We start from the raw sequence: 23,621 nt of genomic DNA on the forward strand, positions 1-23,621 counted from the left end.
GCTCATCGGTTACTAGGGAAACTAGCAGAGGAGCCCGCCCCTCACCATGCCTTTGATAAGCTCTCCAGGTGTAGAGACTCTGATCTAAAGATTAGAACAATCACTAGCTGGGGCCTGGTGCAAGTGTGTAGGAAGGTCAGTCAGGTGAGTTGGGCGTAGGTGAAGCAGACATTGATGGAGCAGGGGATGGACTGAGAGCAAGAGTACAGCCATCTTGAGAGGCCTGATCATATAGCTTCTCACATAATACTAGCTTTAGGCAATTTCACCAATTCAGCTAGACTGTGGAAAAACATCTTTTGCACTGAACAAAATAAAAAAGTTTGGAATGTTTCACTAAGTATCGTGAACTATGTTTGGCAAAATTGTGAGGAATTTAGAAAACAGCTGACCTCTTGGGGCTGATACCATGAATCTGAACATTACTGACGGAAGAAGCCACGCTGGGAATGCCATCCTCCTGTGTGGCCGCCTAGGTAGGTGCCTGCATATGCAGGTGCCTCTTAGAAGTAAATGTACAAAATCTAAAGGCTGGTGCACACCTACACTGGTGACACAAGTGATGGTATTTAAAAGCATCGCTGAGACCCAGTCTTGGTTTTGTTACCGACAAGGGTCCTTGGACTTATTAGTCAACAGAAATTGATAAGAGGCCAGACAAGGAATTCAGGCAAGGCTTTACTGGGACTCAGTGCTGTAGCATGAAGGAGTGAAAACAAGGAACAGGTGCCCTTGCTCACGCCCTGAAGGGGGTCCACCTGGTTCCTTAATGGGATGAGGAGACAGATAGGTGGGTTGGTCCAGAGGGGCGGCTTAGGTAGTCCGCCTACCTCCTTGGTGGTGCTGTGAGCAGGGATCATTCGCAGTACCCGGCTTTTGTTCCTGGCTCCTCAGAAGTGTCAGTTGGGTTTTGGCCTTTTTGTATCTCTTTGTTCATAATTTGCCTCAACTGTGCATGCAGGCAGTTACTTTTAGTCCCTTATAGTTTCTTTGTATTCGTTGCTGCAGGAGACATTTGTCCAGGTGGAGGCACTCCAGTACAGGGTCCCAGGTCCCAGGTCCAAGCCTATCTCAGTTTGAACATCATTTGCCCAGAATTGTAGCAGGGTTAATGAGGAAGCTTCTTCTGTCATTTTCCTTTACTCTGTACACCAAGGATAAATGCCTTTGGAATACTTTAGAGAATTAACCACAGAGACCTCACAAAATGACTAGTACATTTTGAACAGAGTATATTAATTACATAAATATAAATGTACTTTATTCTACATGGGGGAAAAAAGACTAGAGGAAGATTTTTTTTTTTTACGCAGGCCTCTCACTGCTGTGGCCTCTCCCGTTGCGGAGCACAGGCTCCGGACGCGCAGGCTCAGTGGCCATGGCTCACGGGCCCAGCTGCTCCGCGCTATGTGGGATCTTCCCGGACCGGGGCACGAACCCGTGTGCCCTGCATCAGCAGGCGGACTCTCAACCACTGTGCCACCAGGGAAGCCCAAGATTTATTAACAGAGGATTTAAAAGACAATTTTAAGAAAGGCAAGAAGCTTAAAAAAATATCAACCAAAAAGTATGGTGATAGCCTATAGAAAATTCTGAGAGATGCAGTGGAGAATTAAGCCTTCAGTGGGGAGAGACTTTGGGAAGAAAGGTTGGAGGTAAGGTGGTTTAAATTTTTTTGAAAGAAAAATTCTCATTCTCATATTTGTCTTCCTAAAATTCTATAGATAATGACCGGAGTTTGAAGGGTGGTTTAAAATACTGAGTTGTTAGCACCTGGGAAGTAAACTTTTGGTAAACTTAAAAACCATGGACAATTTCAGGAGTAATTAGGAAATGCTGAGCGTGATCACTGGTTTTTATCCTCAAGTACTTGGCACTTGGATGACCTTGTTTCAGACTTGAGCGCTTCCTGGTAGGAATTTATTTTTGTAATTTTCACTTTTCCCCCCCAAAATTTAGGAAGCCCATCAAACCCATTGTTTAAAGGAAACAACAGCCCTGCTAGCTGAGTCTACACAGAAAGGAAGCAGCTACCTCAGGCATGCAGCTGTTGACACTGCACAGCTACCCAGCAGCGGCCAGAGAGGCCTCCACAGTTCCGAGTCAGGCCAACCAATGGCCGTCAACATTTAACCCTCACTCTCTGATGGCTTTCCCTCTGAGCAGATGAGCTATCACAAACTCAGTTGTATTTACCCCAGTGTGCCATCCAAATTTTGTACCCAGGAAGCTAAAACTCAACCAAGAAATGACTACCTACAAGCCAGCAATAGTGTAATGTAACTGGGGCTATGGGCACTCATAAGAGGTTAATTCTATGACATGACTTTGTAATTGGACTAGGGAACTGACTTATGGTAGCCGTGATTATATAATCACAAACTATGCAAATATAAGTTTCATCTACTGTGTCCCTTTGCTTCTTCTTTTCAATTTGCTTTCCAGTTGCTTTATTACATACAGCAAGGAGCAGGGCATTTCTTTGACATCTTGAGTTCTTATCATTTTCTCAGTCTTTCTCTCCCTCTCTTTCCCTCTCTCCCTCCATCCCTCTGTCCATCTAAGCTAAGAAGTTCTATTGTATATACTTTTCAGAAAAGGACACAAGACAGAAGGATTTCTTTGTGCACTCCTGAAACTCACATCAAAGCTTCTCAGAATAATACTAGGAACACATTTCCAGGAGGGGATATGAGAAGATCATCTCCATGATTGGACAGTGTCGGGATGAGGCTGTGCACCACCCTATAAATTCACCAGAGTGGACCAGGCTGTTGAATGGCACCAGGGCCTATGTGCTTAACATATTCCAGCAGGATTAAAATAGGTCGACTGTCAATATTTGTTTTAGAAGAAACTGATTTGGGGATTCTAGTGACCCAAACGTTTGGTATATTGCTTTCTTTGACACTGCCTCTGAAATTATTTCTTCCTACACTTCTTTATAAGAAATTAGAGACTTGGAGCTCAAGACTGATAAATCCTCTACTTACAATGCATACAAAGACCAGGATACACTATTCACTTTATTGGAAGTGCTTTCACTTGTGAAAGAAAATATTCCCTATGAAAACTCTCTTTCTGAAGGGAGGGAGAACTTGGATGAGTGAAAGCTAACCCCTAGGGGCTTTCCCCAGAGACCAGCCATGGAAAACCCTGATCTGTGTGATATTGGGTTTCCTGCAGTCCTCATGAACTACACAGCTTTACTCCTATAATCTAGAAACAAATAGAAAACTGAAACCAGCTTTCTGAGTCTTTTAATATAAATATGTTCAAAATTCAGAGAAAAGTCCTGTGTTTTGGTGTTTGATTTGAAAACAGTTTCTACATTGTTATTACATGAAAAAAGGGCTGGAAATGTAGTCAGAATAAGCACTCAATCTTCTTTACACGCTACTTGAAGTCTCGCTAGAGGTAAAAATCTTTACTACTTCTGTGGAAAGGTCATTAGAACATACTATTCATAAAAAACAAGCCTCTTCATATAGTTTATTTAAAATTTACTGTTTTCTGTGCTCTTATAAATGTAACGTTCTAGTATACAACATGCATTGAAGAGTACAACTCTTATTTTGAGGTGGCACAGATCGACAATTTTTTTCAGTGGATAATTACTCTTTCATTAGGAAATTTAACTGCAACCTATTTTTCTGTAGAAAGTTGTCTGAAATTCTATCACTAATATATGATAAAATTTAATTTTTCTATCTCAAAATGACCATATGCAAATGAACACTACATGACTAATGCCTTTATACCTTCAATTATAAGCAGAGTAATTTCACAGTGAAGTTTTTTCCAATGAAAAGTTTAAAATATATTATTTTCAGGGAAGAAGCTGATCTGGATAAAAGAATTTGCGGCTAGACCTCATTATAAAAATATCAGTCAGGTGATCAAAGCATGTTTTGCCACAGAATTTCCCTGTGGCTTCCACCTGCCAGGCCCCATTAGCCAATTTAAAAAATCCTCTTAGGAAGGGGGGTGGGGGAGAGAAGGATTGGGAGTGTGGGATTAGCAGATGCAAATTATTATGTATAGGATGGGTAAACAACAAGGTCCTACTGTATAGCACAGGGAATTATATTCAATATCCTGTAATAAACCATAATGGAAAAGAATATGAAAAAATATATAACTGAGTCACTTTGTTGTACAGCAGAAGTTAAATACAACATTGTAAATCAACTATACTTCAATAAAGTTAAAAATATAAATAGGGCATTCCTTGGTGGTCCAATGGTTAGGGCTCTGAGCTTCCACTGTAGGGGGCATGGGTTCGATCCCTGGTCAGGGAACTAAAATCCCACATGCCATGCAGCGCCTCCGAAGAAAATTAAAACAAAACAAAACAAAACAAAACAAAACTCCTCTTGGAGACACAGACCAGGTGTAAATGGGAGTGGGAGGTGGGGCAGGGGAGGTTGACCCTCAGCTTTGAAGAGTAAATTCTGGTTGCGTGGGCTGGTTAGATGCCTCCAGAACACACTTGTAGGGCTCTGAAGTAACACAATCTCATCTTGTAGGTTTCAGAGTTCGGCCCTCCCCACTCTTCACCTTCATATGACAGCCCTGGCAGAAGGACAGAAGTCACAAAAGTGAGGAGAAGCCACACATGGCAGAGTGAGTGACAAGTTACTGAGCTCTAGGCAGTTTCCGGTTCTTGAATTAGACTTTCTTGGCGACTACTTGAATATCACTATGAGAAAAACAATAAACAGGGGCGAGGGAGTGGGAGGTTAGGCCTGCGCACCCTCATTGGAGGGTCCCCGTCAGCCGCAAGATTCCCTGGGGGCTGAGGGTGCTTGTTAAAACGCGGATTCTTGGTCCACACCCTAGATGTATGGACTCAGAGTCTTTCGAGGGAAGGTCAGGAATCTGCGCGTAAACCAACGACCAAGATAATAACTTGGCCCCCTGGGATCGCTCCAGACACCCGCCCCCGAGGAGCATGATCCCCGCCCCACTTAGAGAACCTACTTTTGTTTCCTAGATCCCATTTCTCTTTTATTCATTCTGCCTTTTCTCTTCATTCGCATTTAATGTCAATCATGCTGTATTTGACAGTCTCTGGGAAGGTTTGACTTTTGAGCAACAGGCTTTGGGGTGCAGGATATAAAGAATAAGCTTTCAACTTGCACAGTAGCCTATGGCAGGAAGTTCACTGGATTCCAGGCACTTCATTTCCATTTCTTTTTCAAAATCAGGTTTAGCAACTTTATTTCCAGATGGGGAGTGAGAAGATTTTAAGAGATGGAAAAGCAGCCTTCCTGAGTACTGGAAGTTTCAAATGTTTGTGACCTAAAAGTGGGGCTGGGGAGGCCAACAATACGTAACTCAGCGTAGGTTACTTCCCTTCTCTTCCTCATCAACATGACGTTATTTCAAGAGCCGTCATTCTGGATTCCCACGATTTTGTCAGGTATTCTTTCATTACAAACAAGAGAAAACCACTTCCCCGGGCTTCCTCAGCACTGCCGGCAAGTTCAGTGTTACCATTATTTTGGACCCCTAAAAGATGGAAATGAATTAATTAACTTACATGGCTATTTTGATGTGAAAAATAGTTCATGGTTTTCTAAGTATTTCAAATCTAAAGTTTTTACTGGGTTACCAAACCTAGGACTTAATGAGCATCTCTTGCAATATATTATTATTTGATGGTGGATACTGGGGTAGGGGCATGGGAGGGGTTTAGAGGCATACTTCTCCCATATGCATACAGCCTCCTAGAAAAATTCCATATGCAATTAATACAAGAAAATAGACAGATTTTGAAAAGTGATGAAAGCTGATCAATGATTGCCTCGGGGTGAAGCATGGGGAGGGGGAGGAGAGAGGGATTAGAAAGGGGCAGAGGAAACGATTGGTGATGATGGATATGTCCACTATTGTAATTGTGGTGCTGGTGTCAAGAGTATATGCATATGTCAAAATGTATCACATTGTACAGTTCAGATATGTAAAGTTTATTGTATGTCAGTGACACCTCAATAAAACTTTTAAAATAAGCTTGAAATGATTGAAAAAAAAAGTTTCTAGCAGCCACATTATTTCCTAAAGAAATAACTGAATGAAGATAATTAAAGGGGGTGGGGAGTTGCTACCTAGGATAAAAGAAGTGATAGTTTTAGCATTATTCTGTCTTTAAATGTTTGTTTTTTTTTTTTTTGTGGTACGCGGGCCTCTCACTGTTGTGGCCTCTCCCATTGTGGCACACAGGCTCCAGACGTGCAGGCTCAGCGGCCATGGCTCACGGGCCCAGCCCCTCTGCGGCATATGGGATCTTCGCAGATCGGGGCACGAACCCGTGTCCCCTGCATCAGCAGGCGGACTCTCAACCACTGCGCCACCAGGGAAGCCCTATTCTGTCTTTAACAGTGTTAAGTTGTGCTTACCCCATTAATTAAAAGTAAGAGAAACAGGTAGAACTCAAATAGGATTATACTTTGCTTTATGAAAACTTGATAGTCCTCTTTCCAAAATTGTCCTAATTTATATTTAGAAGGAAGAAATGATAAAAAACAATTTTTTTGCAGAAAATAGAAGCATTCCTTTTTTATGTTTTTTCCTACCAATCTGGAGATACCGAGGAAACTAATAATACATAATTATGGGGTAATTTTTAATCCATGAACATTTAATAGTGTTCCACGGAGCTAAATGCAGTGGTTCTAATATTGATATACTACCCTGCAACTGTGCATAAATGTTGCATATTTTATAAACACTCAGTGACATAGTGCAAAAGAACAGACACATGTATCCCTGCCCCTCACCATTTCAGGATCAGAGGGAAAGAGAAAATGAATCAAGATAGTTGTTTTGGAAAACAGAAGTATGCATATGACTGACAGGCATGTAAGCTGGAAATTATGGGGTATTTTAAGTAACCCATGAGAAATAATGACTTAATTTTTTAAAAAGCCAATTAAAAACCAGCAAAATCTGAGGGTAAATTTGCACCCTGGGTAGCAGCATACTGCCACCTGTAAGCTGCCTTAATCGTGGGGCTCATTTGCTTAAGATGTTGGGAATGCTGACTCAGCACAGCAATTTCTGAAAAATTCATTCTTCTTTAGATACATTTTGGAAAAATTAAAGCTAGTCCTTTCTTAAACAATTTGCCATTTTCTCTAATAGCGAAGGCTTCAGCAAAGGTTTAACACAGTCACAATTCAGTCTTAAAATTATGTATTAAAGTCAGGTTTAACAGCATGATTCATGTGATATATATTTTAGATGTATCAATTTCACAAAAGAAATTCAATTAAAACTTAGAGAATCTAATCCTAGTATGATAAGCACTATTTCTAAATGACTGGGAAGCTTTTTGGAAAAAAAAAGAAAAAAAAATCCACACATTTTAATCCTAGCTCCAATGACATTTTTTCCATCTCTCCTCCAAAAGAATATTTCTAGAGCACAAAATAGATTCATAATTGTTTAATTAGATACATTTCATATATCCTGAACATAATGGTTCCCATAGAAATAAATATTTTGTACACAAACTTTATTTACTTTGCCACAGTCATAATATACCAACTCAGTCAAGTGCAAACATTTATTACAACCCCTGGTGTGTGAGGAGCTCTGCTCCCACACTTCATTATCTGGATGACAGAGAACAAGATTAGACAAAATGGATAATCCACAAGGTACTAACAAAATGTACATTCGATTATGATTATAAACCCTTCTCCAGCCAAGGGTGTAATCAGAACTAAGCAAAACAGTCGGCTCAGTTTCCTCTTTAACTCCGCCCTCCAGTGCTCCTTGGGGGCAGGACCCAACGTAATGATTGATTAGTGGAATCGCTAAAAGTCCTGGGGCCAGAATGAGGAAGAGCAGCAAAAGGTTTAGAAAATCCACAACGTGGCATCCCTTGTATGAAAAACTCCTTGGTTTCTCTTACCAAAATACATTTGGTAGTTTTTATGTCACATATAATTGATGTGCAATATTAAAAGGTATCTCAAATGAGGTTTATTTTTACGACTGCCTGGAATTTCAAGTAACCCATGAAAAATAATGACTTAATTAAACAACCCAATAAAATAACAGTAAAATCTGAGAGTAAATTTGCACCCTGGGTAGCAAAATAATTAGTTTCAGGTCGGCCTCTATGCATGCTGGTGTGTGCCATCAATCTGTTCTGCCTAGCCACATCCATAGGACCATCATCACTTACTGCTTTCCTTAATGACCAGCTCAAAAACATGAAGGAGCTTACAGTAAATCACAGGGGAGGTATAAAGATATATTAAGACCACTTCTATCCTAGATTGCTTTAGGGGAAAAAAAAGTGCCCCTGAAATAAAAAGGTTTATATAAAACTCTAAGAAATAAGTCATGTTTTATCAAGAATGACCTAATATCTGTTCTATCCTTTTGCTGTTTAAACTAGTCTCAAAAGCCCCCAAATTATGCAGATGAAAATTCCGAACAGAATAAGTGTCACAATTCTGTAACCATCAAATAAATAAAAAGTGAGAAAGAAATAGGGGATGGGGCCATTACATTGGTATGAATGTTTGATGGGGAGACTTGTGAATCAGGTATTATAGGAGCGTTACCTAAAACTTAATTGCTCACTTGAACTCGAATTCTAATGGGGATATCAGAACCTCAAAATAAATTATAAATCTGGGACATTATAAAGAATGTGGTGATTTTAATTAATTTGACATTCTTCTCATTCTCATCTTGAAATCCTAGTCAGAGTTTCAGGTTAGCTCTGACCAACATTCACCTACCTGATTTGTCTGTTTAACTTATTAGGTAGTAAAGGTCCATTCTACTAGTTATTCTCTTTCTTAATTAAAACTCACTGTGAGGTACAGTAGTTGCTTCCCTCCTGGGTCCTCTTCCAGCTGCCTGACTGATACTATCGTTGGTCACCTGGTGCCTCACCTTCCTACTTGTGGTATCTTCCTATTTGTAGTACCTTTGTTTGCAGAATTCGTTCCTTACCTTTAGGCTAAAATCTGGAGACTCTTCAGGGAAGTGCTAGTAAATACAGACAAGAAGCACTGTAAACAGTATCTAAAGTTTTACCAATCATGGGAGAACATACCTCTCTGAGGAAGTCAAAAGAATTCTAATTAAATTCTAATTAAAATTAAAGGCATATATCTCAGGATGCAGATAAAAGAACGTCAAGATGAATGAGCAGAAAAAGAATTGATAATAAGGGAAATTTTACTACTATGCGGGAAGGCACCCAAGACTTAAAATAGGAATTAAAGACATTGAGACACCGAGGGAGGGTGTTGCTTACGTGCTCAGAGCTAGTGATGGATTAGGGAGTTTGCTTGACAATGAAATTTCATTCTAAACCAGTGCATGCTGTACATATAACGTATGGACTAAGATAAAAGGAGGAATGAGTTTCAGGATAACTAAAACTTGCTCCACCTAGTGGAGACTTCAGAGTTTTCCCTTATGCTCTCAGCAGTCTTGGTTTGATAGTGGAATAGCCATTACTAGGAATGCTTTGAGTGGGAGAAACAACACTAAAATCAACACCTCATAACAAAATGTAAGATGTTAGTAACCTTGTTATCAGAGATTAAAATAACACGTAAAATCTGATGGTAAGAGTCTAAGAATAAAAACGAAACAGAATAAAATATACATGATTTTATAATTCTCTAGGAAAATCTCTAAAGAGATTTTTAAAAAAATATATAGGCATTTAAATAGTTATCTATGTGCAGAAACTCAGGAATACTAATGCAAGTTACTACAAAAGCCTCTATATATTAGTGGAGGAAAAAACAAATCCTGAAGTACTCAAAACACATTTCTGTCCCTCACCTCCCCCCATTTTTGTTGGGATGGATAAATTCCTTAGCTTAAGTTTTATATCTCTGCCAATAGCAAGGTAAATGTTTAATATGTGGTCATGTATCATACAGAAACACTTGATGAGAATATGAAATATGAATTTGCATACAACTCATTTAAACATTGCAAATAAGCTTCTAGTGGTCTCACGTCTGTTCCCAGTGGAGTTCCAACAGTGCCGATGGGTTGGGCACAGGACACATGTGGGTTACACTGTGTTTCACTCAAAATTAGTTATGTTTACAGTACTCCTAAGCCCACAGACAAATTCCATATGCTTTTTGTTATTTCCTTCCAAAGTTTTAACACTGATGCCGAGTGTTCAAATCAAATACGGATATTGCCAAATAATAGGGCACACTGGGAGGTTAGGTGGAAGAGGGATGGTTTATTAACTGTACGCAGGACAGGAAACTGACGAGCAACTGAATACAGAGATCTACTTAGCACACCTTTTCCTTCTTGCCCTTCAGACATATGATATAGTAACCAATATATCAAAGTAAAGCACATGTTGTTTACTTTTTTCAATCCATTTGAGTTAGTCTCATAATTCTTCTGATCCCAGAAAGTGAATCATGCCATGATTCAAAACATCTGTCCTTCACATAAACCTAGGAGCACACATTTAAAAAATGACTTATTGTACATCTTTGCATTTCTTAAGGCATGAACAATGGCGTACAGATGGAACAGGTTCTGAGAAGCATCACGATGTCAAAAAAGCATCGTCTTTTTTGACAAGGCCAGCACAAGTACACCACATCAAACAGACACACTCGACATCTGAGCTGACTGTTGTGGCCCAGGAGCTCCTGCAATGAGGGGATGGCGCTTCCAGAAAAGGACCGAATGCGTGGTTCATATGTCATGTTGCTTTAAACTCTCTGGATCAGCTTTAAGCACCAGTTACAGTTTGTTTTTCTTTATAGACTCTTCAGACCTCAGATTTTATATTCTGCTCCTTTTATGCTTTTCGAGGAGGGTGTGGATGTTTTTTAAGGAATATGGTTGCAGCAAAACAGAAAGGATCTGAAAGTGGTTAGGGGCCTTGTCTAATGCACTTCTGAAAGTCTATTATAAAGATGAATAGAAAAGCAAATGGTCAGTTTTCAGTCGACCCAGAAACCACGCGGAGCTCTAAGAAACATAATTGTGCATAGTTATTCATTCATTCAGAGCGTGTTATGTTGGCTAGCTCTATATTCCCAGTTTACCAAAGAACAGGGCTGTCTACTTTGCTAAACCCAGGGTCCTTTCGCAGCTCCCAGTAGGTGTCGTTAGAAACCCAGGCTTCTCTTTGATTGGCATCAATCACTTTTCTGTGAAAGTATAAAAATCAACATTAGACACAAATCTCATTCAGGTGACCTGATAATTGGACCCTCTCCTGTAGATAAGACGTGTACATATAAGCAGTACTTGGTAAGCCAGTGAGCATCCTATCTGCTGATTGATGATCTGACTATTTTGACTAGAAATAAACCCACTTTTGTTGTGAAATGTTTGAAATGGAAGTGGGTAGGGTCATGAGGAGAGGGGCTAAGAGTGGGAATAAATCACCTCAAGGCAGGACTAGAAAGTGAAGTGGCCCAAACAGGGACTTCCCTGGTGGTCCAGTGATTAAGACTCCATGTTTCCAATGCAGAGGGTGCAGGTTCAATCTCTGGTTGGGGAAACAAAGATCCTACATGCTGTGCAGCATGGCCAAAAAAAAAAAAAAAAAGTGAAGTGGCCCAGACAAAGCATGTACAAACCTTGTAACTAGAACTTCAGACCCCAGACCCACAAGAATTTTCTCTGCTTCACTTGTGGGGAAAGTATGCAACCTCATTAGCTGTAAGAGCCTCCACAGGGTCCACGCGAGGGCACTTTCAACATCTAAAGGGCAAGACTGCATTTCTGCTCCAGCGCAGCCAGGAGATGGCAACTAGAAAGGGTATGAGGTTATTCTGAGCTGATCTGTCCTGGCTCTGAAGGGCAACAGATGGATCTGGAAACTACAGCTTAGTCTGTGTGATGTATCCTGCAAATAATCCTGTAATAATCACCCACGATCACACCACAGAAGGATCAAATCTGAACGGATATAAGCTCCATGTGATAGAAATAAAATTAAATACTAAGGAAGCCAGGATGACCTTGTGGGCAGTGGGGTCCCACCTTATCTCTGGGTGAGGGAGTGGGAACAAGTTTCTACCATTCGAAAGGGGGTAGTTGGAGGACAAAGAACCTCTGGGCAAGACCCTCACTCTCTATTGTTGTCCATGAAAGGAAAAGAGATGTCGAGGAAAATTTATTTTTATGGTTACAAACTTTTTTTTTTTTTCTGCAGTACGCGGGCCTCTCACTGTGTGGCCTCTCCCGTTGCTAAGCACAGGCTCCGGACGCACAGGCTCACGGGCCTAGCTGCTCCGCGGCATGTGGGATCTTCCTGGACCAGGGCACAAACCCATGTCCCCTGCATCTGCAGGCGGACTCTCAACCACTGCGTCACCAGGGAAGCCCTACAAACTTTTCACAAGACCAAAATCTGATTCAGTATTTTCACTGGCAAAACCAGTGATGAAAATCAGTTTAATTTTCCACCTCGAAGTTTCCTGGACATAAAACTATCCCTCATTTTCTTTTTACCTAGGGTTTTTCATTGCTTGTGGCAACCATTTGCAAAACATGAAAACTGACTTACTTAAAAAATTTTGGTATATGTTCAAGGTTGTTTTCTTCCATGTATCGTCTTCGAGATCTCTGGAGTTCCTCTACTCTTTGCTTCTCTGCTGCTGCAGCTTCTAAATTTCCTTCTTCCAAAAATCTAAGGAGAAAGCAGTTTATCTTTTAACACGTTACCTTCTTCTCTGAGAACAAAATAATCTCATTTGCATAAACTTAAATTCTGGTTGCTGTGAACATAACACAGTGAACAGTAATGCTCTGATTATGTCCCTTTGCCCCTTCCCCAGGCCACACTCTCTCTGTCTGCCACCAGCTAACATACTTTCTGTGTATGTGAACTGAATTCAGCAATAAAATGGGAGGAGTGAAAAGTAAGTGGTTGGCTTTGAAGACTTTTCTGTGCTGTCTAGGGTTCCACAACTTGAGATTTTCAGGTTGACTAGAGAGTCTGGGGTTAGGACATCATGAAGTCCCCGGCTGTGCTCCTTTTCCATGTTATCACAAAGCACTTGTTAAAGGCCACAACATGGAGGACAGTACCTGAGTGTTCTTCAGCTACTTTTAGAACAGATTGAGAGAGAAGGAGTTTTCCTGTTTTATTGGAGAGAGTAAAACTGATGAAAAAGGATAAGGTAACAGTTGGGGGAAATTACAAAAGGCCACAGAAAGGAAATGAACAGTAAATGAAATTCAGAAAGGGAATACCAAAATAGAATTGAGAAGAAAAAAGCAGACCCAATGGTGATTTGCAAATATTTAAATTCTAAAATGAGAGCAAAGAACAGGTATACAGTATGATACACACTGTACAGGAAGCTTACTGATAAGTTTGAATGTCAAATAGTGAGACTGCATGTTCTAGAGAAAGAGGGGGGAATATGAGGGAACTAAATAGTAGAACATTCAATACTGGGAACATTTTGGTGGAAGACAGATAAAGCCACAAAGACACTGGGAACAGAAAATGATCTTGGATACAATTTGTATGACATGTAGAATTCTTGTAAGAAGTAAAACTAATTCTGTAGGAATGGACATGAGTACAGAACAATGTAAGAATAATTTAAAAAAAAAGAATCAGAAGGTATTAAAGGTACTGTATTTTGAGTATATCTCACACCCCAGGGGATCAAAAACATGTTGGGAAAACTCCACACTTTGACTCAAAGTATTTCTAGGTACCCCTGTATCTTATCCTCTTATTCTTCACTGAAATGGTTAAAGGGGATCAACTGTATGGTGATGGAGAGAAACAAAATTTTTGGTATACACAGGTATACAGGAGTAGAAATAATGTTGCATACGTGAAAATTATATAATGTTACTATATATGTAATGTTACAATTATATAATGTAACACCAATGTTACTTCAATAAAAAATTTTTAAAAAAAGATAGTCCATGTTATAGAGTAATAGAACTATAGAAATACAAACACTGAGGTGAGGAGTGATTGTGTGAAGAGTTCAATAATTTGCAGACCTTTGGTAAATTGGTGGGGGGGGCACTTTTTGTTAAAAAACGTCTGTGTTACCTTCTGCGGGGAACTTTTGTTGAGCTAATCTTCTATTATGATCATCCTCTGAATGCTCTTTACCTAGGTAGAAGACTCAGCTATTACTGAGTGAATAAGGGAATGAATGATTCAATGAATAAATAAATGATGGTGGCGAAAGTCTTGATGACTTCTGTAAGCACCATGCCATGACCTAGTGTTCATTTTAAATACCACTGCGCTGCTCACCTCTGATCCGGCCGGAATCGGGCATCTGTTGGTGGAAGGAGATCTTTTAGTACAGGATCTAACTCATTAAGCTCAATAGCGAACCTTGTGAAGCCATAGTAGAGCTCATAGTTGGTCGGCATGGAACCTGGAATGAGGCCAAGGAACCACTGTGAGAGGCAAAGAGGCTTACAGAACATGCAGAAGCTGACTTAACTCGGGTGCTTAATTAATACTCACATTAACATCAAATTTATAGTCATAAACATTAGATTGCAATTTTTTAAAGGATTAATGATTATTTGCACACTTAATTTAAGACACTGGGTAGGTAATCAGTATCTTCACCCTCCTCTCAAATAACTTGAAGATCACCACTTTCTAATGTAAGTGCTATTCTTATTCCCTGACGAGTTAGATATTACTGTTAATTTTGCAGTCATTGTTTGTTTAGATATACCCACATATACACAGTATGGTTGCTCACTGTTCCTTCTTGTATCTCTGAGCTTTTATGTGGGATGATAAAGGTGCATCTTTTGGAAATTCATTTAGTGAGGATCTGTTCGTGGTAAATATTGTTTTCTTTCTCTATAAATGTTGATATTTAATCATAGTTTTGAAAGAGGTCTCTTAGTTCTTGAAATATCAAGTGCTCTTATTTTCAGAGTGTGGTAAGTCTTACTCTGCCTGGGTTCCTTTTGTGTTTTGCGATTTTTGACTGTGAGCTCTTGTCCCTTGGATCTTCATCTGTGGGAATTCTTAAGGCCTGGGATCAAGTTGTTTTTTTTTTTTTTTGGCCGTGCTGCGTGCCATGCAGGATCTTAGTTCCCCAACCAGGGATCAAACCTGCTCCCCCTGCACTGAAAGTGTAGAGTCTTAACCACTGGACCTCCAGGGAAGTCCCTACAAATTTTTTAAGTGAACTAAATTGGTTTTATTTTGCTAAATGGGAAACTTTATGTTGATTATCAGAACTGATAGATTCATATATTTAATAAAATCCAGCTTTTAAAATAAAACTTTGTACATACAGTAGTCTTCACTGGTTAATTTTTCTCTCAAATACCCAACTGGGTAACTAAATGCTTGGGTGACTAACTATAAGCATTAAGATTTCACCAAAAAACACTTACAATTTACTTCCATTTAGAAAAGAAAAAGATTCAGATCTAAATTAACGTTTACTGGCACTTTCAAACTAAATTCGACAGCAGGATCTTTGTAGGCTCTGCTCATTAATGTGCTCCAAGCTCCTAGAACAAAGCCTGATGCTCAGTCAGGCTCAATACATAATTGCCAAGTGAATGAACAAACCACTCTACTAGCAGGGAATTTAAATACTCATTGAGGAAACCAACAACTAATTTTAAAGTTAGGGATTAACTGACAAAATTCCAATGAAAATAAATGTCATGTGGAGCCTTGTTCCATTTGTACTTGATAGTCAATTATATGCTAGTGTATTACCAGAACTCTCTTGATGTCTTTTATTAAATGTCAGCATATTGCAGCTCTTTGATGCTCAAGTAAAAAGATCACTTATTCTGGTTAAATTATTGAATTTGTGGATTATGGATGTTTGCAGGCTTTCCTTTGTTTTACTAAAACAGAGAATAAATAACACGAGTAGGGATTTGAGTTTGTATATTTCAATTATTCAAATGGTTTAATAAGTATACCTAGTTTTTGAAATGCAGTTATTACATTTAGAGAGATTTTACATGAAGCCCAATCTCTGACCACACGTCAGATTTGGTCTCAATTCTACAACTCCTTACTATCAAATATTGGAATTTATTTAACTTGTGGATTGAGTATAGATGTAAATATTATTGTCTTAAGCATCTATGTTTTTAATCTATTAAAAGAAAACATAAGGGGCTTCCCTGGTGGCACAGTGGTTGAGAGTCTGCCTGACGATGCAGGGGACACGGATTCGTGCCCCGGTCCAGGAAGATCCCACATGCCGCGGAGCGGCTGGGCCCGTGAGCCATGGCCGCTGAGCCTGCACGTCCAGAGCCTGTGCTCTGCAACAGGAGAGGCCACAACAGTGAGAGGCCCGCATACCGCAAAAAAAATAAAAAGAAAAAGAAAACATAAGGTGTACCGCATGGGATGATCTGACCTTCCCTGCCTTCTGCCACTCATGGTGCCCCCCTGAGGCAGGACACTCATGCCGGTCTCACCTGGTCTCCAGATGCACTTGGCGGAAGGGGCCACACCGCAGTACAGCCCTTCATGCCACTTCCCAAACAGCCGGTGCACCACCTTCCCTTCCTGATCCATCACAACCCCCTGGACTTCATTCACATTAGAATTCCAATAATTCACCTGGAGAAACCAAACTCCAGTTAAAACACTCAATCTCTTTAATAACACCAATCCCTGTAACTTCCACATGGAAAATTTTCTTAACCTTGAAGTTTCTCACGCAAACCATTTCCAGGCATCTATCTCAAAATGTTTTGCATGGAAGGGTGGCTATCTAAGTGTTAGCTGACTTAACTTTTAAGAAAGGGATGACCCCACTCCATGTTAGAGCATGAGACCACAGCCCAGAGAAGGCTCAGTTTCTATCTTAACTGAAATATTAATTTACAGGTTAAGCAACTTCTTCCTCCCATTGTCCTGTCTTGAACTACCCTTGGCTCATGGATTTTAATGATTTTCAATTGGCAACACTGGAGAAATAGTTTGTAAAATCATTTTCATAGTAGCTGTAAATGACTAAATTTAATCAGGAACACCTTGTTCTAGCTCTCTTCCAGCCATGCTCCTCCCCAAGGGGTCAGAAGTCAGCAGGAATTTACCCATCTGGATCCCTTGGCCCCTATTCTAGATCAGGCCCCAAGTACGCAAGACCCTAGAATTCCTTGTCCAAATGGCTCTAAGCGGGACTTCCCTGGTGGCGCAGTGGTTAAGAATCCACCTGCCAATGCAGGGGACATGGGTTTGAGCCCTGGTCCGGGAAGATCCCACATGCCATGGAGCAACTAAGTCTGTGTGCCATAACTACTGAGCCAGCGTTCTAGAGCCCGTGAGCCACAACTACTGAGCCCACGTGCCACAACTACTGAAGCCCACGCGCCTAGAGCCTGTGATCTGCAACAAGAGAAGCCACCGCAATGAGTAGCCCATGCACCGCAACGAAGAGTAGCCCCCTCTTGCCACAACTAGAGGAAGCCCGCATGCAGCAACGAAGACCGAACACAGCCAAAACCAAAAAACCCACAAATGGTTCTAAGCTTATTCCACAGCCTGCACAGGCCTTTCCTTGGATTTATCGTTAGGCCTGAGGGGTGGCCAAGGGTGGCTGTTTGTGGGGGTGTGGACTGGACTGCCTACACACGTGTTTGCGGCCCCTTGCAGCGCAGGGCAGAGCTGGGGGTGGGAAGCAAGTGGGGAAGGCCGTGGGCCAGACTGGTTCTCCTGCGCTGCCAGGTTTCCAGCTCGGTGTTCCCAAGTGTCCAACCTGGACTTGCAGGTTTTGTCAAAAAAGGTACTTTTGTCAGCGTGAAAGGATAGAACATATTTTATTTGACAGCTTGTGGGCTTGATTTACATACTTTAAATATTTACACATATGGTATGGGGACTGCCATTTGTACTCTTGCCCTGAGCTCTGCAAATATTAGGGGCAGGCCTAAATCTAAGTTTCTCCTAGCCTAAAAAACTAAGTGCGCACAGTTACTGTCACGCACGACCCAGTCAGCGCAAATGGTGATCCTGGCTCCTCAGTTCTGAACCACTTAATCAGTCTATTAAGAAAAAAAGGAAAAAAGAAAAATATCTAACATCTTCTCTTGTTAATAAAGGTACTGCTTTTTGTTGAACTTATTTAAGATTATATATAATAATGGCAGAGTTGGATAAGCTTATAGGGACTGGAAGCTATCATCTCTATGCATCTTCAGAAAATGACAAGTGCGATATATTTAGTTCCCTAAAATAAGATCACTTGAATATGTTGTAATCAAGCAGGAATATAAATGGAATATAAACCAGGAGACTTGTTATAGGCAAGAAGTACTCTCTGGAATTTTACTTAATGAACTGGCTGCTTAAAAAGAAAATTCTTTAACAAGAATTTTTTTTTTCTCTTTCAAGATGGTGCCTTTGTTGACCTCTACACCGTCAGACGTCTGCATGCCCGGAGCAACTCCACCAGCTGGTCCTGCTTTTTTATCTAAAATGTCCATAAGGATCAATGATACAGAACTAACTCACTTGCTGCGGCTTAAGGTAATTGTTTTATTTCTTCCCTAGGAAGAATTTTATGTCCTTTGCTATTGTAAGATTATTTACCTTGACAAATGTGAGTTTGCAAATGCAAACACTGCTTTTGGTATTTCTAATGGTTACTTCTCCATAATGCTCTATCCATCTCCTCCCACTCAGGATGTTGTGTATGCACGTGGTGACCTTATTCCACACATAGCAATCTCCATACCTAGTGAAGAATACAGCACTGATTAAAAACAGTGAAGGTAACAAATAAATATTACTGTTTCTACCAATGAGAATATTTTTTAGCCATAGCTTCCTTTCCCCTCATCTTTCTCTTATTTCTTTCTTGGAAGTTTCTATGTGGTCAAGGCCATTTATGACATGATTCATTCATTTAAGGAACATTTCAGTGCTTTCTATGGGCCAGGTGCTAAAGCTACCAAGTTGAATAGGGTCTGTTTCCTGCTCTCCTGGAGCCAATAGTACGGTAGGGATAGATGGACGCTTATAAGAGCACAGAGGAGTGTCCTTAGATCTGCCCGGAACGTGGGGCGAGTGGCAAGGAAGATTTTCTAGAAGAGGCTGCGTCTGGTCTAAGCTTGGAGGGTGGAGAGGAAGGTACTACAGGCTGGGAAAGGCAGAGACAAAGCCACAGAGGCCAGAAGGGCACAATGCATCCGGGGACCTGTGTGTGGCATGCTTCAGGTGAGTGGGTGTGACAGGAGGTAAGGCTGGAAAGGTGGGACAGGGCAGAGCAGACAAAGCCCTCAATGACCCACCAGTGAGTCTGGACTTACTCTATAGGCAATGGGCCATCACAGTAGGGTCCCAGGGAGGAGAGAGTAGGGTGTACATTCAAGAAAGGCTACTCTGAGGACATTGTTTCATGCTGTGAGTTAAGGCCAAATATGTGAATAATTCTTTGGGAAAAGACTGATGAGCATAGATGGCATGAATCTAATACAAATTCTGGAGAGTAAGGTTACCGAGTTTCTGCCAAGGAAGGCGATGACAGTTCCTACTCACCTTTAAATTTGCGCATTACATATATGTTCAAATAAAACACTGTTTCAAAATGAAATGCTTCTGGGTTTCTAAAAAATTTATGAATTGGTATGATGTAGGCACTATGGAAAACTCTCTTCCTCATGAGTTTGTAAATATTGAAAGTTTATTTTGTGGCCGTGGGAATTCCTCCCTCTCCCCACTGTCCTCTATATTGAATCTACCAGCAAATTCTGTCATTCAAATAGACAATAACAAAACAGAACAAAAATCAACCAAATGAAGAAAGAAAGAAAAACAATCAAGCCTTTGGCCTCAATGAAAACTTCAATTAATTTTAAGATGTATAGGCTATATCCTCTAGAAAACAACCATAAAAGGATTCTATCACTTCCTTAATTAACTATACATTAAAAATAGTGCTACGGTAGGGAGGGTGGGAGGGAGGGAGACGCAAGAGGGAAGAGATACGGGAACATATGTATATGTATAACTGATTCACTTTGTTATAAAGCAGAAACTAACACACCATTGTAAAGCAATTATACCCCAATAAAGATGTTAAAAAAAAAAAATAGTGCCTGGATCTAAGATGAACTCAAAAGTGAAAGTATAGATTATATAAAAAAGAAATGGCTAAAAAGAGCCATTTTAGTTTGCATTTTATTTTCATATAAAATGCAAACTAATGTGGTGACTGGGACAGGTAGGTGCTGACTGATGAATGCAGGATGTGAAGAGATAAAAAGGAAGCTTTGACACATTTGCTAAAGTTCTCATTTGCTTTTGTCGGGGCCCAGTCTCAAAACTTCGGTGAAGTTAACAGCAACATTGGCCATACAGGAAAATGGCCCCTTGGTACCTTCTAGAGTTTCAAATACCCATTTATGATTTAAAAAAGCAGATAAGAGACCAAAAGGAAGATGAGCGCAACCTACTTTGGAAGCATGGCGTTCAGGGTTCCCACAGGCAGGATTTCCATCGACTTCCCCCAGAACTTGTTTTTCCATCTGATATCTAAATGACATAAGGCAGAGGACAAGAATATACACTCCATATCTAATCATTTGCTCTAGAAAAATGAACTTTTGTATTACACTTCATATTTTACAAAGGAAACTTTTGTAATCCCAACTGATTCTATAGTGTTGCTTTAATAAGACAAGTGCCTGAGGATGGCCCAAGGTGAGAAGATTAATTGTGAACCCCCCCCCGCAAATATCTATGTATATTTTTCCATAATATATGCTCTATATGTGTTTTCAACAAATAAAACTGGTAAAGTCTTGGAATAACCTGTGTGTGTGTGTGTGTGTGCATATTCACATACACACATACATAGACTCTACTCTGCGTTAATGTCTCCATAAATGTTGTTTCAAGTTTTAACTAAATGGTGGAAATATTATATATATATATATATATATGTGTATGTGTATATGTGTGTGTGTATGATGTATAGAAAAAGTAATTGCAGATTGTGGTATTGCAGTACGACTGATTTATATACATATTTAAAGAGTACATGACTTGGGAGAACAGTAAAAAAATAATGCCTCTAAACACAGATAGGTAAGATTTATGAGAAAGTGGGATTAACTTAATGAACATGTTCCTGTGCTGGCTGTTAAGATACTACCCAGGGCCCAGCACTTCATCTCACATGATGGCTTTATGTTTTACCTGTGGTCACTCAGGTGTATCTGTGTATTTGTAATAACTGCCCGGTCTCATTCTGATGAAATAAGGGAGCTTAGTGCTATCTCCACAAAATTTCTGACTCTCTTGTTCTCACGAACAAGAAATGATTTACTTTCTTAATCTGAAATAAAGTACAGTCACAGTGCTGCTCTATCATTTTATATCCTTTTTAGGTTGAGGAAGTACATGTAAGAAGAGTGATACTGCGATCAGTGAAGGACCCTTTGGACCTCCCCTGAATGTGAGGGAACTATTCACACTTAGTGGTAAATTTATATATATATATTTTTCTTTCTAGAGGGGTTTTGAAACTTTTTATTCTAGGCGAGTTTGCAACATTCTAATCGAACAATGGGTATTGATTTAGTAGAGACTTCATTCCAAACCCCCAAGCCTCAGTGAGTTAAAAGACCAGAAATCACTGCAATGTATATATACCTAAATAGACTGTGACCACATACAACGTGTTCTAGAGCCTTCTTTGAGGATTAAGATCTCTTTGCACACCCTCAAGAAGCAAGAAGCCAGCAGATACAACCTCCGTGCTAAAGATGCAGACAATGAGTTGAATGAGGTAAGGAAATAGCCCTGAGCTGGCATAGTCAGCATAGAGCTCTGCTGTCCCATAGGGCTTTGCTTCCTAAATAAATGATACCATCTCCTAGATGACATGGTTCCATCTTTACATCAAGAAATCTAATTTCTCAAACTGAACTCCACACCAACTACCAATATTCTCTGAGTTCTAAAAGTAGAAATCTAAACTGAGTACTTTGGAAACTAGAAACTTTCTCATAGGCTCATCAATTGGATTTTGAAGTGATAATTGAAATACAAACCTTGCCAAAACACAAAATTCTTGGATTCACAGTGACAGGCAGAAATGGGTGGATGATGGCTAACCTGGGAATTAAAAACAAAAAATGACATCAGTGTTAAAACTTCCATAAATGATAATTTTTTACAACGTATATTGGCTACCCCCAAATAAAAACTACTCAACTCATCCATCTCTATTAGTGAATTATTCTCAAAATGTATAAGTAAATTACTGAATCTTTAACTTTTACAACTTCATGCTTAAACACATTTAGAAGTTGTAGTTATATAGATAGGCTAAGTGAATTTTCTGTTAATTAGTATTATAACCCATCTCAATCAGATGTTTATCAAAAAGCTATTTTCATCATCAAACAGCACTCCTACAGTTTCTATACAGAAACTCACTGAGTCCAGTGGGACTTACCTGTTCTGAGAAAAAACGGAATCCTTTGTCCTCTCTAATGCATTCATAAGTCTCCCCAAGGACAGGGTTGAATGGCTTACTTCCTGCTCTGAAATAGGTGGAGCAATATCCTGAAACTGCAAATGCAGCAATAAGAACCTGTTAAAACATTTAAGAAAGGAAAATAATATAGGAGAGACTACTTCCAGGTCTGCTTGTCTCTTATTCCTCTAGATTTTATACATCCCCATCAGTGGGTGCTCATTTGACGGCATCTGCATTTTCTATTTTTTGCACACACTCTTCATATACTCATAGGGAAAAAAAGATAATTGAAAATGAGGTTAAACTCTCTTCATGGGAACCAGCAGACAACTGAAGCCAAATATTCTTCATTTGTCTGTCTGTCCAACTTCCTGAGTATCACAGAGTTCAAGGTTCTGAAAGCCAGTGTATAGGTTATGCCATTTGCACAATCTTAGCAGGAGGGTTGTGGCTGGTGGTGCTTTTCAGAGGGCAGGTCAAGTTTTCCACAATCACATGGAGTAGAGGCCAGGGCAAAGAACAAACAGGAGGTTACTTTCTCAGACCTAAGTTCCTGAACAAATGGGCTCCCCTGGCATTCAGGAAAAGCTGATAAAGCAAGGCTAGGCATGTCTTAAACCTGTGAGGAGGGTGATACCTTTACATTCTAACTTTAGAACCACCCAGAACCAAGAATAAGTCACAAGGTGTGTATCTTTCAGTAGAGGTATCTGGATCTTTTTGGCCCTGCCTGGTTTATGCAATGGATTCCTCTTACCTATGTGGTGAGAGTATTAGGCAACAACCAAATATGCTATCATAATGAATTCTGCCTTAGCCCAGGTCTAGGGTTGGCAAATCTCCAAAGGGCGCTGCTCTGTTATTTATTACCATGCGCTCATAGGGACTGTCCGTTTCCGAAGCCTTGTCCAGAAGCTCACTATACTCCATTTCCTCGCAGAGATGCTGCAGAGTGTTGAGTGGCTCGTTTAGCTCCACAGGCATGGAGACTTTAGACAGGTCTTTACCAATGTTGTTCCTCAAGATATTCCATAGGTTAATGTTACTGGTGTCGGGACAGGGAGCTGGCAGGCGTGCTCGACGTCCGTTTCGGAAGGCTCCTCCTGTAAGCTCCCCGTTCAAGACTGGAAGAGGGAGAAAGAGGAGAATCACAGTGCAAGAGAT

At 40.2% G+C, this 23,621-nt stretch overlaps 1 protein-coding gene across 9 annotated transcripts in view; it reads right to left on the bottom strand.

The window, feature by feature from the left end:
- Positions 1–672: 672 nt before the first annotated feature.
- The window catches only part of OSBPL6 (oxysterol binding protein like 6), a 215,937-nt gene continuing 192,988 nt past the window's right edge, over positions 673–23,621 (bottom strand). For 7 of the 9 annotated variants that reach the window (XM_019922924.3, XM_019922929.3, XM_033859980.2 and 4 more), the window contains 9 exons: positions 23,328–23,581; positions 22,434–22,571; positions 22,027–22,090; positions 20,425–20,503; positions 18,560–18,704; positions 16,441–16,585; positions 14,273–14,399; positions 12,545–12,667; positions 7,181–11,177 (listed from right to left, as the gene is read on the bottom strand). In XM_019922924.3, coding sequence (XP_019778483.1) covers positions 11,069–11,177; positions 12,545–12,667; positions 14,273–14,399; positions 16,441–16,585; positions 18,560–18,704; positions 20,425–20,503; positions 22,027–22,090; positions 22,434–22,571; positions 23,328–23,581 — 1,184 coding nt within the window. In that variant the 3' untranslated portion in view covers positions 7,181–11,068. Of the gene's footprint in view, positions 5,515–7,180; positions 11,178–12,544; positions 12,668–14,272; positions 14,400–16,440; positions 16,586–18,559; positions 18,705–20,424; positions 20,504–22,026; positions 22,091–22,433; positions 22,572–23,327; positions 23,582–23,621 lie in introns of those variants that run through there. The other 2 variants (XM_019922927.3, XR_004527409.2) reach the window with 2 other exon arrangements.

The sequence above is a fragment of the Tursiops truncatus genome, chromosome 7 (genome assembly GCF_011762595.2).
Source record: "Tursiops truncatus isolate mTurTru1 chromosome 7, mTurTru1.mat.Y, whole genome shotgun sequence".
Lineage (NCBI taxonomy): Eukaryota > Metazoa > Chordata > Mammalia > Artiodactyla > Delphinidae > Tursiops > Tursiops truncatus.